General features: G+C 49.4%; 5 protein-coding genes and 1 long non-coding RNA gene across 9 annotated transcripts in view; all 6 read left to right on the top strand.

Annotated features, from left to right (window-relative positions):
- The window catches only part of LOC107075711 (uncharacterized), a 55,179-nt gene extending 52,687 nt beyond the window's left edge, over positions 1-2,492 (top strand). For all 4 annotated transcript variants that reach the window (XR_011183132.1, XR_011183131.1, XR_011183133.1 and 1 more), the window contains one exon: positions 1,561-2,492. This is a non-coding gene — a long non-coding RNA (uncharacterized lncRNA). The remainder of the gene's footprint in view (positions 1-1,560) is intronic.
- Positions 2,493-2,814: 322 nt separating this feature from the next.
- On the top strand, positions 2,815-3,746 carry LOC138224615 (histone H1-like). Its single transcript, XM_069182561.1, has one exon. It carries the CDS (start codon positions 2,939-2,941, stop codon positions 3,578-3,580), a length of 642 nt encoding a protein of 213 aa, XP_069038662.1. The 5' UTR covers positions 2,815-2,938; the 3' UTR covers positions 3,581-3,746.
- An 883-nt stretch (positions 3,747-4,629) lies between these two features.
- LOC138224717 (histone H2A-like) lies at positions 4,630-5,045 on the top strand. The gene has a single exon (XM_069182748.1). It carries the CDS (start codon positions 4,654-4,656, stop codon positions 5,038-5,040), a length of 387 nt encoding a protein of 128 aa, XP_069038849.1. The 5' UTR covers positions 4,630-4,653; the 3' UTR covers positions 5,041-5,045.
- Positions 5,046-5,754: 709 nt separating this feature from the next.
- Positions 5,755-6,165, top strand: LOC138224896 (histone H3). Its single transcript, XM_069183074.1, has one exon. It carries the CDS (start codon positions 5,755-5,757, stop codon positions 6,163-6,165), a length of 411 nt encoding a protein of 136 aa, XP_069039175.1.
- A 1,033-nt stretch (positions 6,166-7,198) lies between these two features.
- On the top strand, positions 7,199-7,510 carry LOC138224895 (histone H4). Its single transcript, XM_069183073.1, has one exon. It carries the CDS (start codon positions 7,199-7,201, stop codon positions 7,508-7,510), a length of 312 nt encoding a protein of 103 aa, XP_069039174.1.
- A 902-nt stretch (positions 7,511-8,412) lies between these two features.
- LOC138224792 (histone H2B 1/2-like) lies at positions 8,413-9,065 on the top strand. Its single transcript, XM_069182840.1, has one exon. It carries the CDS (start codon positions 8,517-8,519, stop codon positions 8,895-8,897), a length of 381 nt encoding a protein of 126 aa, XP_069038941.1. The 5' UTR covers positions 8,413-8,516; the 3' UTR covers positions 8,898-9,065.
- The last annotated feature ends 7,148 nt before the right edge of the window (positions 9,066-16,213 follow it).

The raw sequence follows: 16,213 nt of genomic DNA, 5'->3' as shown, positions 1-16,213 counted from the left end.
ATAGGACCTGGTCTGGAATGAAGACCTGAGCTGGTCTCCAATGCTGTTTTCCCACCAATGGATTGGTTAAAGAAGGCAAAAGGTTTCTTTTGAGTTTGTGAGAAAGGCTGAGTAAACCTGCACTGAGTTCAGTTGCTGAAATTTATGGAATGTTGGATATAAGACAATTAACCGAGATTTGTTCAGGGGTTCAATGTTGAACTGTGTCTTAGTGTGCATTTTTCTCACTTTTTGCAGAACTGTAGGATAATGGTTACTATGTTAAAGCACACAGCTTCCACCTCACAAATGCTTTGAGCCTGAGTGCAGGGAGGCTGGGTGGAGGAATGCTTCTGCAGGAGGCTGTGCTGTGGCTTCAGGCTCACTGGTTTCTGCCTCTGAAGCAGAGTGCAGATTAAAAAACTGTAATAGTTTCTCTGAACAGAAGAGGCTGTGGGCATGGTGGCTGGTGTGAGGACTGAGCTCTCTCGGGCAAGAAAAACTGTTACTCAAACACATGGCTCCTGATTGCACAACTCATCCGTGCTACTTCAGCAGGACAACCAGCGCTTTGTTTCAGCTCTTCCAGTTTATTAATTGTACATTATCAGCCACAAAAAGGAAGTTGCCTGAGAGACTTGGGCACAATGGGGATATTATATTTTTAATCTTCTGGGTACTGTTCAGATGCTTTTTACAGTAGTTATTTGTGCAGCCTGTCATCTCCTAAACTCTTTTGCACATTGAGAGGGACATAGCCTTTTAACCCTTTGTGAAACAATCCAGATGGACAAGTCACTACTTCCTGTTGAACCACAGGTACAAGCCAAGCAGCCTAAAAAGCTTCCAGGTTTTCCACCCAGCCCATCTGGGGAATGAGCTCATCACTAGACCAGTCTGAGACTCTTGGCCTGGAACTGGTGTCTGTTGTGTCACTCAGGGCCAGGAGCTGGACTGGATATAGATGACATCACTGTCAGTGGAAAACAGCTGGAAACTGAAAAGGGCTCCTTTAAACCAGCCCCTCATAGACACGTGTAGTGATGTCTCTGGCTTGCGGCTACACTGTGAAATGTCACCTTCTGACATCGCTTGTCACGTTGTTACTGCAACTTTAAATGTCGACATGTCCAATTGATTTATTGGATATTACATTGTTCGCTTAATCCTTTAACATTAAAATATATATCCTAGATTATTTTTCGAAACTACTATATATTAATAGGCTGTGTTTAAGACTCTTGTTAAAATTGAAACATTTTGATGAATGTAATGAGTCATGACTTACTATTATAGATTGCGTTATGCACAAATGTGTTCTTTTTATGACTATTTTAAAAAGTAATGTATTTAGGAATCAAAACATTATTGTGGATCACCCAACAAAAATACAATTTACGTGTGCATATGTAGACTTCGGAGATGTATTTGGATATTAACGTAAAAAATATAAATGAATAAATTAAGAATTTAGAATTAGAAAAAATTGTCCGTAATAAAATTACATAATATTTTTTTTTACGTATGAAATCACGGAGCTATGCCACACGAGTTGCTGTGGAAACTTTATTTCTGTTTCAGACACGTTGAGCCTCAGTGATCGTGAACCCTGTGCAGAAGATGATAGAAAACTCAAAGCTGATCCAGTGAAACCCTCGTGTGTCAGAACGCGTCTTCTAACTGTTACTGGAGAAACAAGACTGAAGCTCAGACCTTTCTAAAGGCTGAGTCCCTGAGCTGTGAGGATCATGAGGACCAGCTGGACAGTCCACTGTCCACTCCACAGCCCTGAGGAAGGAGGTAGGCAGGACAAGAGCTCGTCTTTTATTTATTTACAATAAAGGAAGTTAGTAAGAGGAGTCCAGTCCTGAAGGGGTCAGTGTGTGTCTGCAGCAGGGCTGTCCAGTCCTGGTCCTGGAGGGGTCAGTGTGTCTGCAGCAGGGCTGTCCAGTCCTGGTCCTGGAGGGGTCAGTGTGTGTCTGCAGCAGGGCTGTCCAGTCCTGGTCCTGGAGGGGTCAGTGTGTGTCTGCAGCAGGGCTGTCCAGTCCTGGTCCTGGAGGGGTCAGTGTGTGTCTGCAGCAGGGCTGTCCAGTCCTGGTCCTGGAGGGGTCAGTGTGTGTCTGCAGCAGGGCTGGCCAGTCCTGGTCCTGGAGGGGTCAGTGTGTGTCTGCAGTAGGGCTGTGGCTATTGCCGACTGTTTACTACATTGTTCCTGGAAAGAAGCCAGGGTACGAGCAAGGTTGCGCAAGTTGCTCCATTCTCCCGCAACACTTTGGGTAAAGAAATGTTTCCTTTGCTCAATTCAAATGCACCTTGAGTTAAGTCATACACAGCTCCTCCTCACTCTCTTTCTAAAGGAGTCTTTAGAACAACTTTCAGCTTTTATTATCAGATATTGCTTTTCATACATTCTAAAAAAATGTCAAACTGGTCTAGTCCTTGCTTGGAAGCATCGCTTCCTGGAGTGTGTTACTGACACTGCCCAAAGAGCCGAATAAATCATATTTATTTTACTATTTCAGACGTCCTTTTTATCGTGATAGCTCACGATCAGTCTTGACAGTATTTCTTGCACACGATTCTTATTTTTAGCGGTGTTTTAAATTCATATATGTTTGAAATACACGACAAAGTGCCGGATGAGCACCGCCTTTCGAGTGCTCTGTTGTCGGATTTGGGGCATTTCTGTCGAAACTACCGCACAGAGTCTGCTGAAATTAAAGCACGTTTTGAAGATCGGAGGGTTTTCTCTATACTTGACGTCTTTTGTTCGGGTTTCTGTGTATTTGTGAGGATTACGGGGCAGTTTTGTGCGGGGAGAAAACACAAGTGCGAGCGGGCTGTGCGGAGCGGAGCTGCAGCAGCAGCAGCGGTTGAGTCTCCACGGTTCTCATGCGGCCTTGAAGTTCCGCCTGCGCGCGGAGCCGCAGACAGTCCGACAGCAGACAGAGACGCAGCGATGGCAGAAGAAGTCGCTCCGGCCCCCGCCGCCGCGCCGGCCAAGGCGCCCAAGAAGAAGAGCGCCGCCAAGCCCAAGAAAGCGGGCCCCAGCGTGGGAGAGCTCATCCTGCAGGCCGTGTCCGCCTCCAAGGAGCGGAGCGGCGTGTCCCTGGCCGCCCTGAAGAAGTCCCTGGCGGCCGGCGGCTACGACGTGGAGAAGAACAACTCCCGCGTCAAGCTGGCCATCAAGAGCCTGGTGACCAAGGGCACCCTGGTGCAGACCAAGGGCACCGGCGCCTCGGGCTCCTTCAAGCTCAACAAGAAGCAGGCGGAGACCAAGCCCAAGCCCGTGAAGAAAGTCACCGCCGCCGCCAAAGCCAAGAAGCCGGCGGCCAAGAAACCCGCAGCGGCTAAGAAGCCAGCGGCCGCCAAGAAGTCGCCCAAGAAGGCGGCGACCAAGAAGCCAGCGGCCGCCAAGAAGTCGCCCAAGAAAGCCGCGAAGCCCGCAGCGGCCAAGAAGGCGACCAAGAGCCCCAAGAAGGCCAGGAAGCCAGCGGCGCCTAAGAAGGCAAAGAGCCCGAAGAAAGCCAAGGCAGCGAAGCCCAAGGTGGCCAAACCCAAGACGGCCAAAGCTAAGAAAGCGGCTCCCAAGAAGAAGTGAGCGATCGACCCTCGAGTTAATTTCCTACAAACCCAAAGGCTCTTCTAAGAGCCACCAGCCCTTCCGAGAGAGAGCGCAGACTTTCCCTTTTCACCGCTTGAAAGCGCCGGTTCGCTCGATATGGGGGGAATAGTTACTTTGCACAATGGGGGGTATTGAGTTTTAGCGGTTAAAGTATCTTTTTCTTGAAACTGAAATACGATATTTAGTCGAATTGGGTAAACTATTGTACAAATATAAATACTATTGTAAATAATGGGTGCATAGGGAAGATTTTGTAGAATTATAAGGGGGCCTTTTCGTTAAGAATGAAGCTTTCTAATCGTCACTGAACTACGCAGCGACTTTTTGTATCTCATCACCAACAATGATTTTAGTTGAGGCGAAATGTAACATTGTTACATTGCACGTAGGTTTTCCTTGGAGTACGTGACTTGCAATTCGTGACTGCTAGTCTCGCAGCTAAAGCGGACATGTGAAAAGGAGTAACGTGACAACTTGATCACTCTAATAGCGACAATGGTGACTTTTCAATATCGAGCCCTCGCAGGCGGGTGATCTAGATTCTTTTGGGAGTTGAGCTTAATTCCACTCAAGGTAGCGTGTTAAGACGTGGTTACTGAGAGACGGTGGTGAAATACACTAAAATATACATTTTTTAAAGCATGAAAATGACCGATTAAGCAATGTGTTTTTTACACATTGTTGTCTCTCTTTATTTTCTTATGCAACTGTATTGTTTTTTACCACTTACCGTCCGAGAGCTACCTAAATAGCATTTCGTTATTCCATTTACCTGTGTATGAGAATAATGATGATAAGCTTGAAATTGAAAAACTCATTTGTCCTCACTCGGCAGCAGAGCCGCGCTCTGTGTTCAGAGTCCGAATTTCCCTCCTGCCTGTTGATTGGTGGAGACCGAGAGCGCTGGTTGGCAACACTGATCTCTGATTGGGTGGAGAGCTTGTTCCGGTCCAACCAATCAAATTCAACCGCGACTCTTCAAAAGCGGGGCTGCAGACAGCTTGTATTCATTATTCACAGATTTCTTCAGACAAGCTTGACAGTGCAAGATGAGCGGCAGAGGAAAGACCGGCGGTAAGGCCAGAGCCAAGGCCAAGACTCGCTCTTCCAGGGCCGGACTGCAGTTCCCTGTGGGCCGTGTCCACCGGCTGCTGCGCAAGGGAAACTATGCCGAGCGGGTCGGCGCCGGAGCCCCGGTGTATCTGGCCGCGGTGCTGGAGTACCTGACCGCCGAGATCCTGGAGCTGGCTGGCAACGCCGCCCGGGACAACAAGAAGACCCGCATCATCCCCCGGCACCTGCAGCTGGCCGTCCGCAACGACGAGGAGCTGAACAAGCTGCTGGGCGGCGTGACCATCGCGCAGGGCGGCGTGCTGCCCAACATCCAGGCGGTGCTGCTGCCCAAGAAGACCGAGAAGCCGGCCAAGAGCAAGTAAACAGCCCGGCAAAGACCGACTGACCCCGAACCCAAAGGCTCTTTTAAGAGCCACCCACAGCCACTTGAAAAAGAGCGATTTCTATCTTCATGTAATGGCGATATTTGTGAATATGTCGTAGCACGTGTTTTTGTTTCCCTGAGGTTTTAGCAGTGATGTCTGTGGCTCAGAATCACAGCCGCTGTGTGGACGAGCGATTTCTGTTGCGCTTGCAATACAGTTCATACAATCATTTTCTTTGTTCAGTTCGTTCAAGTAGATTTCCCCTTTTAATTATAAGCGAGCAGAGCAAACCGGGTTCCTTATTGTACTTGTAACGGGGTCCCTCAGCACAACACTCCCCCCCCTGAGTCACAGGATGCCCTTATATATATATGCTATAACATATATTCGATTTAACTTCGTTATAGTCAATTATACTATTTCATGATTTAACGGAAGAATATTCTTGCCCTGGATTATTATAGTTAAAAGAAATCAAGGTCCTTGACAGGTTATTGATTTCTAGGTATAAGAACGCCTTTATACTTTGATTTGATCAAACAAAGAAGATCGGAGAGGGTGTATGAACTGCGCGCTCCTTCTCAAAGTATCCAATCAGCGAGAGGCTCCCGGGGCCCTTCAGCCAATCAGGACGGGGCTGCCTGCGCATATAAACCCGAGTGCGGGCTGCTGCTCTCAGTACAGTGCTGATTGTGAAGAGCAGCGAGGAAGATGGCGAGAACCAAGCAGACCGCTCGCAAGTCCACCGGCGGCAAGGCGCCCAGGAAGCAGCTGGCCACCAAGGCTGCCCGCAAGAGCGCCCCCGCCACCGGCGGCGTGAAGAAGCCCCACCGCTACAGGCCCGGCACCGTGGCTCTGCGGGAGATCCGCCGCTACCAGAAGTCCACCGAGCTGCTGATCCGCAAGCTGCCCTTCCAGCGCCTGGTGAGAGAGATCGCCCAGGACTTCAAGACCGACCTGCGCTTCCAGAGCTCCGCCGTCATGGCTCTGCAGGAGGCCAGCGAGGCTTACCTGGTGGGGCTCTTCGAGGACACCAACCTGTGCGCCATCCACGCCAAGAGGGTGACCATCATGCCCAAAGACATCCAGCTGGCCCGCCGCATCCGCGGGGAGCGCGCTTAGACACGGACCGCCTGCTGCAGCATCTTTTCCCCTGAACACAAAGGCTCTTTTAAGAGCCACCACAACACTCCGAGAGGGTTACATTATTCCATTAGTCTGTACGAGGCACAATTCCCGTCTGGTTAGCGGATAAGTGAAATCCGTACCCTGAAGCGGTTTTGTACCCCCTCGTGTAAAAGCCTATTCGTGCACGACTGCACTGCTGCAGTTAGCCAGCGACATACGTCACCCCTTTTGCTCTACATCTATTTTTCAGTGTTCATATCTAAATTTGAAAGTTTTTTAATGCATGAGATTATTTTAATAATACAAGAACGACTGGCATTCAAACCCCTCCCTTACCCTACTGTTTATTTTCTGAATTCGGTGTCTGTTCACAATTAAGCAACAGCACGCTTACTGGTCCCTCCATCGCTCTTCATTTCACCCCAGAAGAAGCGTTTATACTGCAGTACAGATCTGAGAGGACCACTGCTCACTAGCCATGAACCTCAGTACACGTGATAGAGATGATTTAAGAACGTTTCTACAGTTTCTTTAGGAGGAACATTTCTTTTTAAGCGTCTTAAAAGACGTCCTTATATAAAACATTTTTGGACTATTTAACAGCTGGATTTTTATTCAATGATACAAAAGGGGAGGAGAACGAAATATGTACTGCTACAACGATGAATGCCTTTTGTCAGTTGTTCATGACCCTCATACACAGGAGCACTACATTTTCCATTCCGAATTCTGTGTTTTTGTGTTGAGCGCGGAATTAGATTGGTCTAAATCTACACGAGAATATTACAGCACCGCTGTAAACATTGAATACTCGAGGTCTGTCCTCTCCGGTGCTGCTGTGGTGGAGAGCTCTCCGGCAGGGAAGAGGTTCCTGTGCAGTCTGGGCTGCTGCTGCGGTCGGAGAGGAGGCGGGCTCGTGTGTCAGCGCGCCTCCTGTCTCAAGCAGGTCCGCTCTCAGGCTTGAAAAGAGAAGCGCCGCGGCTGCAGCCCAGCAGTGTGTGTCGTGTCACTAACTGATAACTTGAAGATGTCTGGAAGAGGCAAAGGCGGAAAGGGACTCGGGAAAGGAGGCGCTAAGCGTCACCGCAAGGTTCTCCGCGACAACATCCAGGGAATCACCAAGCCCGCCATCCGCCGCCTGGCTCGCCGTGGGGGAGTGAAGCGGATCTCCGGGCTGATCTACGAGGAGACCCGCGGGGTGCTGAAGGTGTTCCTGGAGAACGTCATCCGCGACGCCGTCACCTACACCGAGCACGCCAAGAGGAAGACCGTCACCGCCATGGACGTGGTGTACGCGCTGAAGCGCCAGGGCCGCACCCTGTACGGCTTCGGCGGCTAAACAGGAGCGGAGCTTCACTGCCGGACCGGACCCCGACGTATAAACCCAAAGGCTCTTTTAAGAGCCACCCACCTTTTCAGAAAAGAGCTGAAATATTTGTGCTGGCCTGTGGAATGAAGTTATACTTTGAAAGTCCGGCTCGAAATGTAATCATAGGGCGGGTTGATTATCCTACCTTAATGCGCAGTACAGAGCGAGTTGTATATGAATCTGGTTGCTAATGGAAGAACTTAACGTGATGAAACGCGTTTTTCTGCCCATAGTTTTCAACCCCATTAGTCGCATTGCTGCATGCTCTGCGTTTCTTTCATTTAAGACATTTTCATCTTTAGAGCGCTCATTAGACGTGTTCGAAATGGTAGGAAATTGCAGTAAGGTCATGGGAACCGAATGGGGTTCAGCTTCTAAATGTTTTTTGTTTCCCACACACGCTTTATGGGTTTTAAGAAAGGAAGCGGGCTGCTCAGCTCTGTGCGGGAGGAATTCCACTAAATTCGCCAAGAGCCCTTCTCATTACATTCATTCTGTAGAAGGGCTCGTGTGAAGGTTTCGTGAGCCCAGAATAATTTGAAAGCAGTGCCAAAGCGCAAAAGTGTTGCTATACAAAGCTGTTGGTTGTTCATGAGTGATTTTTAGGTTGCCTAGTATATCACCACTAGTATAAGTTTGCACAAATCGCACATTTTACGCCGATCACATTTTTTTTCTAGGGTAGGGGACATAAGCGGAATGAGAGCGGGATTTAAAAAAATCTGCACGTAATGCGTAAACGGGTCACACGGCCCTTTGTTCCTGTGTGCGCGGGCGGAGGGGAGAGAGAGGCGCCCGGTGACAGAGCGAGCGGCTCACCCGTTTGAATTTCATTGGCGCAGAGCGCAGCCAATAGGAGAGCAGCTCTCTCGCTGACCAATGAGCCACCTTCTGAGCTGAGTGAGCTGATTTACATACGACTACTATAAATAAGGGGCTGCAGGAAGCGTGAGCGTCATTACTGTATGCACAGTGAATGAAGATGCCTGAACCAGCGAAATCCGCAGCCAAGAAGGGCTCCAAGAAAGCCGTGACCAAGACGGCCGGGAAGGGCGGCAAGAAGCGCAGAAAGACCAGGAAGGAGAGCTACGCCATCTACGTGTACAAGGTGCTGAAGCAGGTGCACCCGGACACCGGCATCTCGTCGAAGGCCATGGGCATCATGAACTCGTTCGTCAGCGACATCTTCGAGCGCATCGCCGGCGAGGCCTCCCGCCTGGCGCACTACAACAAGCGCTCCACCATCACCTCCCGGGAGATCCAGACCGCCGTGCGCCTGCTGCTGCCCGGAGAGCTGGCCAAGCACGCCGTGTCCGAGGGCACCAAGGCCGTCACCAAGTACACCAGCTCCAAGTAAACCCGGCCCGCCCGTCCCCGGTCAACGAACCCAAAGGCTCTTTTAAGAGCCACCCACAGACTCGAGAAAGAGCTGTATTTACCTTTTTGTGTGGGTGCATGTTATTGCTTTTTCCGTGGTACTGTAGCACGTTCGAGTTGAGCTTATTAAACGGAAATTTGCTTTCGACAGATTTCGTGTTGTGTGTATTTTAAGCCTGACTCGGTCCTGTCTTAAGGACGTATTTTTTTTCATAATATGAATATGCAATTCAGGAATTATAATTTATGGCGAATTAATAGGGAGTTCACGTCAAATAACGTGAGCACCAGTGCTGTTCGTGCTTTTGAGCTCTCCGGCAGGGAAGGGGTTTATGTTGCTGCCGCACGAATCGGAGAAGAAGGGTTCGGGCTGAATCACCCGGGTCTCAACCAGGTCAGCTTGCATGTTTCTCCTTATTTTTAGTTTGCGTTTTAACGGTAAAACGCAATTGTCTGTGGATTTTAGGTATTGCTATTACAGCAGTCTTCACTATAGTAAACAGATGAATAACACGGTAAAAATGTCAAACTGACCCTATGCTGTGAAGGCTCTGCAAAATATTATTTCGAAATAATTCAATACCCAGATTCATTTTGGGAGAAAGAGCAGTCGCTTTGATTAAGAAACCTTTACAGGACCGATAGAAAAGCATCTTCCTGTTTGTAAGGTTACAGCTGAACCAGGGCAGAGCTCCTGGGTGCAGAGACCACGACTGTCCAGCAGAGGGAGCAGGAGAGAGTGGATCGGAACACGCTAAGGGGAGAAAAACAGGACACGCTTGTCTGGAAAACAAGGCAAATGTCTTTAAAATAAGAACCACAGTCAACACGATTTCAGCTGTGGGTCTCTGGTGAGTGAAATTATTTCTTTTTGCTGTTTGACAGCAGTTTTAGTGTCGGGCCATTAATAAATAGTAAACGGAACGCAGGTTAAAGGAGTGAATTTAATTTGCTCATTTAATTTACTGTGCACCTTGCTGGTTTTAAAATCTATATGAAATGGTTCAGAGGACGGAGAAAGAGACGAACTCGAAATGCAGTTTCTTTATTCGAGAAAGGAGCGGCGTCTTTATATCGACTGTAAAACGTTTTCAAAATAAAGATGTTTCAAGAGTTTGCTCACAGACTTGCATGTGAATGTTGTGCGTCTTTCCTTGCTCTCTCGTCCTGGGGGCTCGTAAAACCCGGAAAGGTGAGATTTTAGTCTGAAACTATTCTATTTTGACTTAAAACAAACAATTACCTGTCAGAACGCTACAAACTTTCTGAAAAGCACAGATTTAATAATATCCAAACCATCAAAACATATTCTGACCCTTTCTCCAGTTAGAAAATGTATTCCCCAGGCTGTTTTCACTGGTAAATGTGTTCCTCATGAGGATGATTAGCTCTTGTCCTGCAGCACAGTTCCAGGGTATTACAGTGAGAACAGTGATTATCCTGGGTTTTCCAGCTCACTGGTCCTTGTGGGTATAAGAGGTCAGAGGGCTCTACCCCAGCTCTTAAATCACTGCGTCACACCCGTTCATCTGAACTCTTCTCTGTTAGAGTTCTGAGGGCTTTGCCCCAGCGCAGTGTTGAAGATCCCTGTCTGGGGTGGTGTGCCCTGTGGACTTTGCACACGAGATTTTGTTTTCCTGTATTTTCCATGTGTTTCTTCTCACTTTTGTAAGAGACCGCTCAATCTAAAATAACCCAAACACTCAACCAACTCTGCTTTTTTCCCCTATCAAACACCCTCATACGCAAATCTACCCGTGAGATTGGTGAGGAGCGAGAGAGGTGAGTCCACTGCTGTAGTTTGTCTCGGAAGAGCTTGGGGAGGAGTGAGAGTTAGCTGTGATTTCTTTACTGTAGTTTGTCCCTGAATGGTTTACGGTGGGTGAGATGGGGGTATGTGTCCCCCAGTGATTTCTGTGCTGTCCTCTGGCTTAGAACAGTTTACAGAGGGTAAGATATTTGAGTCCAGCTGTGAGATCTGTGCTGTAGTGTTTCTCACTAGAGTATGGAGAGGTTGAGAGAGGTGAGGGTCCAACTGTGATTTCTGAGCTTGATTTGTATTTTATCTGAGACGAGTTTGGGCAGGGTGAGTTGGGGGTGAGAACTGGATTCCTGAGCTGTCGTTTGTCTACGATGTGTTTAAATGGGGTGAGGGATTGAGAATCCAGTTGTGATTGTTTTTTTGCTGTAGTTTGTTTTAGAACAGTTTGGGGAAGAGTGAAAGGAGGTGTGCCCATTTGTGATTTTAGTGCTGTAGTTTGTGCCAGAAGATTTGGGGGATACAGTACAGGCACTGAGAGCACAATGTGTCCCTCTGTAGTGTCGTCCCCCCTGGGTATACATTACTGCACAGAGCCAACAGGTACCAGTACGCTTGGGTATACATTACTGCACAGAGCACCAACAGGTACCAGTCTGCTGGGGTATACAGTACATTACTGCACAGAGCTGCAGCACTGCCAGGTGGGCTAATTGAACCCAGAGCCCCAGTGCTGTGAGGTTGCAATGCTAGCCACTCTACCAGCATGCTGCCCTCTCTATCAGCTCATAATCCTTTCTTTTCCTTCACCCTGACTTCTGAAGTCACAGCCCTGACTGCCTTCGGTAAGACTTCACGTTCCTCCCGGGTGAAGCCGTGTCTCCAGCTCTGTGCAGCGTCATGACCCAGCGCTGTGTGACAGGTGTGCTGGCAGAGAGTAGAGACCCCTCTCATCTGAAGATCTCACGAAGCAGCCACTTACAGGCCCAGGTAAGACACTGCTTGACAGCTTTATAGCTGCTCATCAAGTAACTTAATATCAACACTGGAGCATAATGTTGATTGTGTGATGAGAAGATTCAGAAGAATATGTTTAAAGAAAATGGTAAAACAATTGCTGCAGATCAGTGCCTACAGTATTTTAGATTTGTCACAGCAAAGAGATTGAATACTTACAGAATGCAGCAGCTAGAATTGTTGCTAGGAGCAGAAAGTATGACCATATAACCCCCATACTTAGCTCTCTTCATTGGCTTCCTGTCAGGTTCAGGGCGGACAGCAATATCCTTCTACTTACAAGGCTCCCAGAGGCCAGGCACCTGCCTGTCTGATGGAACTTATTGTTTACCATCCAAGTCACCTGCTTAGATTACAGAATGCAGGTCTTCTTCATCTTCCATGCATTAATAAAAAGACAGTTGGCGGTAAAGCCTTCAGTTACAGGGCCCTTAGCTTATGGAACAGTCTCCTACCCCATGTTTGGGAGGCCGAGTCAATCTCAGTATTTAAATCCAGACTGAAGGCCTGTTACTGCAGCCTAGTCTACTCACCCCTTGCATTATAGCCTGCTGCAGCCATGGCTGCTGGTGCTGCTGTACATGCCATTGTGTGTCTCTGTGTTGGCCCACCAGGTAGCTACATGTGTTCTGACCAGACTATCCTATTCTCCTCCCCACATGTCCGGATGGCGCCCGGGCTGGGCACCATCGGAGTTGGATGCTGCATCACTGCCATGGATCCAAGAGGGACATCGTGGATACAGCTATCGCTGAGGAGGATTTTGCTGGTCTACAGAGGTCTGCATGGAGTACTGACATACAGAAGACATGATGGATGGACTAATACACTTATTCATTTATTCCTTTTTTAATTATGTTAGCATGCCCAAAGGGCTTGGGCAGACAGTTGGCCTTGGACTTTTCTCCTTATTGAGGAGTTTTTGGTTCCTCTCCTCCATTGTCTTCTGGTCTTTCCTGTTCTGTATTCACAACCTGTATGGTCACTTGCTTTGTTAAGCGCCTTGGGGCAACCTTGTTGTGAAAGGCGCTATTTCAAAATAAATTGCATTGAATTGAATTCTGCAAGTCACTCTTTAAATATCTCACCTGTGACTCCACCGATTTCCCAGCTCACAGTTGGAGCGCAGAGGCTGTCCAGGGGTGCAGCTGGGACCCCCAGTCGCCACACAGGCCATGTTCTGCTGCAGTGAGGCCCGAGTCTGCCAGGGGTCAGAGGTCAATAGCCCCGGGGTCTCTCCAGCTCCCTGTGCCCCTGAGGGAGGAGCCTCCGAGCTGGAAGACAGCAGGGTCCTACTCTGGGGTCTGTCTTCACAGGGTCAGGCCCTGAGCTCAGGCCTGGGGGAGCAGTCAGCTGTTACCCCTCCTCTTGCTGGGGGAGAAGGGGGAGCCTGTTGCCCCGATAGTTCATTCTGGCTTCACTTGCAGGTTGCCTGACCCAACTCCCCTCCGGCCGGTCACGTGTTGCTGTGCTGACAACTGTCTGAGGCTCAGAGCAGCACCTGTCCTCACTACCCCAACACCTGCAGCCCTTCCCTGCTCTCGGACCACTTTCGCCAGGAGGGGGGGCTCCTGGCACTGGAATTGAAGCCCCCAGCTCCTCTCTCTGTGGTCTGGCCTAACCACCTTGTGTGATCCCCTCTCATCCCAGAGGGGCTGGTGACCCACCCTCTCAGCTGAACTGCTGCCCTATTTCTGTAAGCTGTGGTGGCAGTTTTATTGGTTTATCTGAGTGAAGGAAGAGTCACAGTGCCAACAGAGCACCAGCTGACGTCACACACAAGGCCGGAAGTGTGGGAATAAGTGAACTCGGGTTTCGTTTTTAGCTCTTTATTTACTGAACACTGGTTTTGTCTTTTCAAGTTCCAAGAAGGAGAGGAGACTCAGTTCTCCTGTGGATCACAGCTCTATAGGAAGTAGAGGGGAGACTCGATGGGATTCAGGGGTGATTACTCTGCTGGGGTGTTTCCTGGAGGTTGAGATACTAAACAGCTGCAGTCCTCCAGCTCCTTCATCTGGGACTCCACTCTCCAATCGGGAAGGTGCAGGAGAGACCTCCTAGAGCCAGGGGGCAGACATCAGTCCCTGCAGGGAAATGTTTACTCCCATTACTAAAGAAAAGCTTTTATTGCAATAATGAAAGCAATTCCCGTGAGAAGCTACATCCCTTGAGTTTCTGGTCCTGCTTTGTTCCTCCTCTCCCAGGGGCTCAGGGAGGACAGGAGCTGGACTCTTCTGCTCCTGTCCTCCAGGAGGTTCAGCTCTCCAGGGACTCAGGCTGGGAGAAGAGAGGATCGGCTCCTCTCCCAACTGGCAGAGGGATGGGGGTTCACAGCTCTCCGAGCCAGAGCTCAGACACTCCTACTGCCAGACCTGAGGGCTTTAAGAAAAGGGATCTGAGGGCTGTAGGCAATCAATTGTTGATTCTGTATTGGACCTGCCAACTGTAGGAGTTCTTTCTGCACTAAAGTAGCAGGTGTTGGTCATGAAACAGCTCCAGCAAGGACAGCTGCCCTGGGGATGAGTGGAGAAGCAGCAGGAAGGTCAACAGCTCCTCCCCCAGCTAGAGTCCCTGGGAGCAGCTCTTCCCTGGGGAGGCTGAGCCCCCTCTGCTTGGCCAGGAGAAACCTCTGGGACACCCTCTGCTGGGCTGGCACCTCTGGCCTCTGCAGACAGTCCTTCCTCTCCTTCTCCAGGGGAACTGGGCAGGACTCCACCGGGCCTCTGGGGCACCCTCCTCTCTGGGACACAGAGATACTCCCACACAGCTTCTAGACACTGGGCTCTGAGCTCCCCACTGCACTGGAGACCCTGGGCTCACAGCAGACTCCTTCCTCTCCCCCTGCTGATCCTGACCTGGGACAGTACAGCCCCTCCTGCTCTTGGCAGGACCTGAGCTCAGGGTCCTGCAGGCTGGAGCCAGTCCTGTCCGGAGCACCAGCAGCTGCCAGCTGGGCTCCTGGTTTAGAAAGACCCCCACACCAGTCCCACCAGTAGCAGGGAGACTGGGCCACAGCCCCACACTCACCTGCAGCGCTCCCATCTCCTCCCTCTCTGACAGGCTGAGCTCCAGCACACTGCTAGCTCGACTCCCTCTCCTGAGCCCCTGTGGGTCAGCTGTCTAGTCACAGGGCTCCAGGCTGCAGCACTTCACATGACCACTAGAGGTACTGTCCCACTGCCACCATCACAAAGGGAAGATCATGGCTCCAGAAAGCCTGTGAAACCAAAAAGACAATAAGAGACATTTACAAGCTTAAACAAGAGAAACACAAACACCAAAAGGCTTTCACTAAAGAGCATAAGACCCCCAACTACTCCTTCTAACCATGACTTATCTATCCAAATCTCACTGCTATTCATTCCTGTGCCTCTGACACAGCTTTTATACAGCTCAATCCCATGTGAAAATCCTCCCAGTCCAATCAGCCCATCAGACAATCAGTGTCCACAGGTGCAGCTCTTGACACTGGAGAGTCTGAGTCCTGTTCTGCAAGCCTGCAGTGGCGCCACACTGTGGTCAGTCCTGTCTCAGGGCAGCCTGACAGAGAGGAACTGCGGGAGGAATATTGTCATATTCTCACAGAGGGAGATCTGCAGGGACTCAAGGAGGCAAAGACAGACAAGGGATTTGTTACACAATGACCTTACTGCGTGTTTTCAGACAGGAGTTGAATCCTGTTACAGCTAAAATGAGACATAGGGTGTTTGACAGATGTACAGAGGGGTTTAGACATAATGACCAATACAGGATCAAATACAAAAGGATCAATACATCCTTCAGCAAACTGTAGGATGAAAGTGAGTGTAAGAGAGGCCACAGACCTCCAGCTTTTACCCCTGATCTGTAAAACATCAGGGATTTAAAATCATAGCTGGAAAGTGACAGATCTCTGATCCAGACAGATCAATAGACACACGTGTGACAGGCAGGGATAGATTTCTCCAGGACTGTGTGAAATAAGTCAGACAAACTGTTCTGAACTGTGGCAGAGAAGCACAGTTAACAGAATAGTGGCTGAAAGGTCTGCAGGTAAACTGCTGTGGAAAACAAGTTCATTTCCAGCCACAGAGTCAGTGTGTCAGAACCAGCAGGTGATGGAGGAAGAAATAAAACTGATCTGAAGACAAAGAGAAGAACACAGAAACTGACAAACTGACACTAAAGTAAAACATTTGTGATGAGAACATGATTTCAGTCAGCACACTGCACTGAGCCTGTTAGCTTGATGAAAAGACATGTTTAGGAAGATCAGAGAGAGACAAGTGTTCAGGCACCTTCAGCACAACATCCCTGGAAAAACTAAGGTTGCTGCTGGAAGAGGTGTTAGTTGGGCCAGCAGGGGGCGCTCACCCTGTGGTCCATGTGGGTCCTAATGCCCCAGTATAGGGATGGGGACACTATACTGTAAACAGGCGCCGTCCTTCGGATGAGATGTAAAACCGAGGTCCTGACTCTGTGGTCATTAAAAATCCCAAGACGTTTCTCGAAAAGAGTAGGGGTGTAACCCCGGCGTCCTG

Source organism: Lepisosteus oculatus, chromosome 23 (genome assembly GCF_040954835.1).
Source record: "Lepisosteus oculatus isolate fLepOcu1 chromosome 23, fLepOcu1.hap2, whole genome shotgun sequence".
NCBI lineage: Eukaryota > Metazoa > Chordata > Actinopteri > Semionotiformes > Lepisosteidae > Lepisosteus > Lepisosteus oculatus.
The sequence above is the reverse complement of the archived record's forward strand: the minus strand, read 5'-3'. Positions and strand labels throughout refer to the sequence as shown.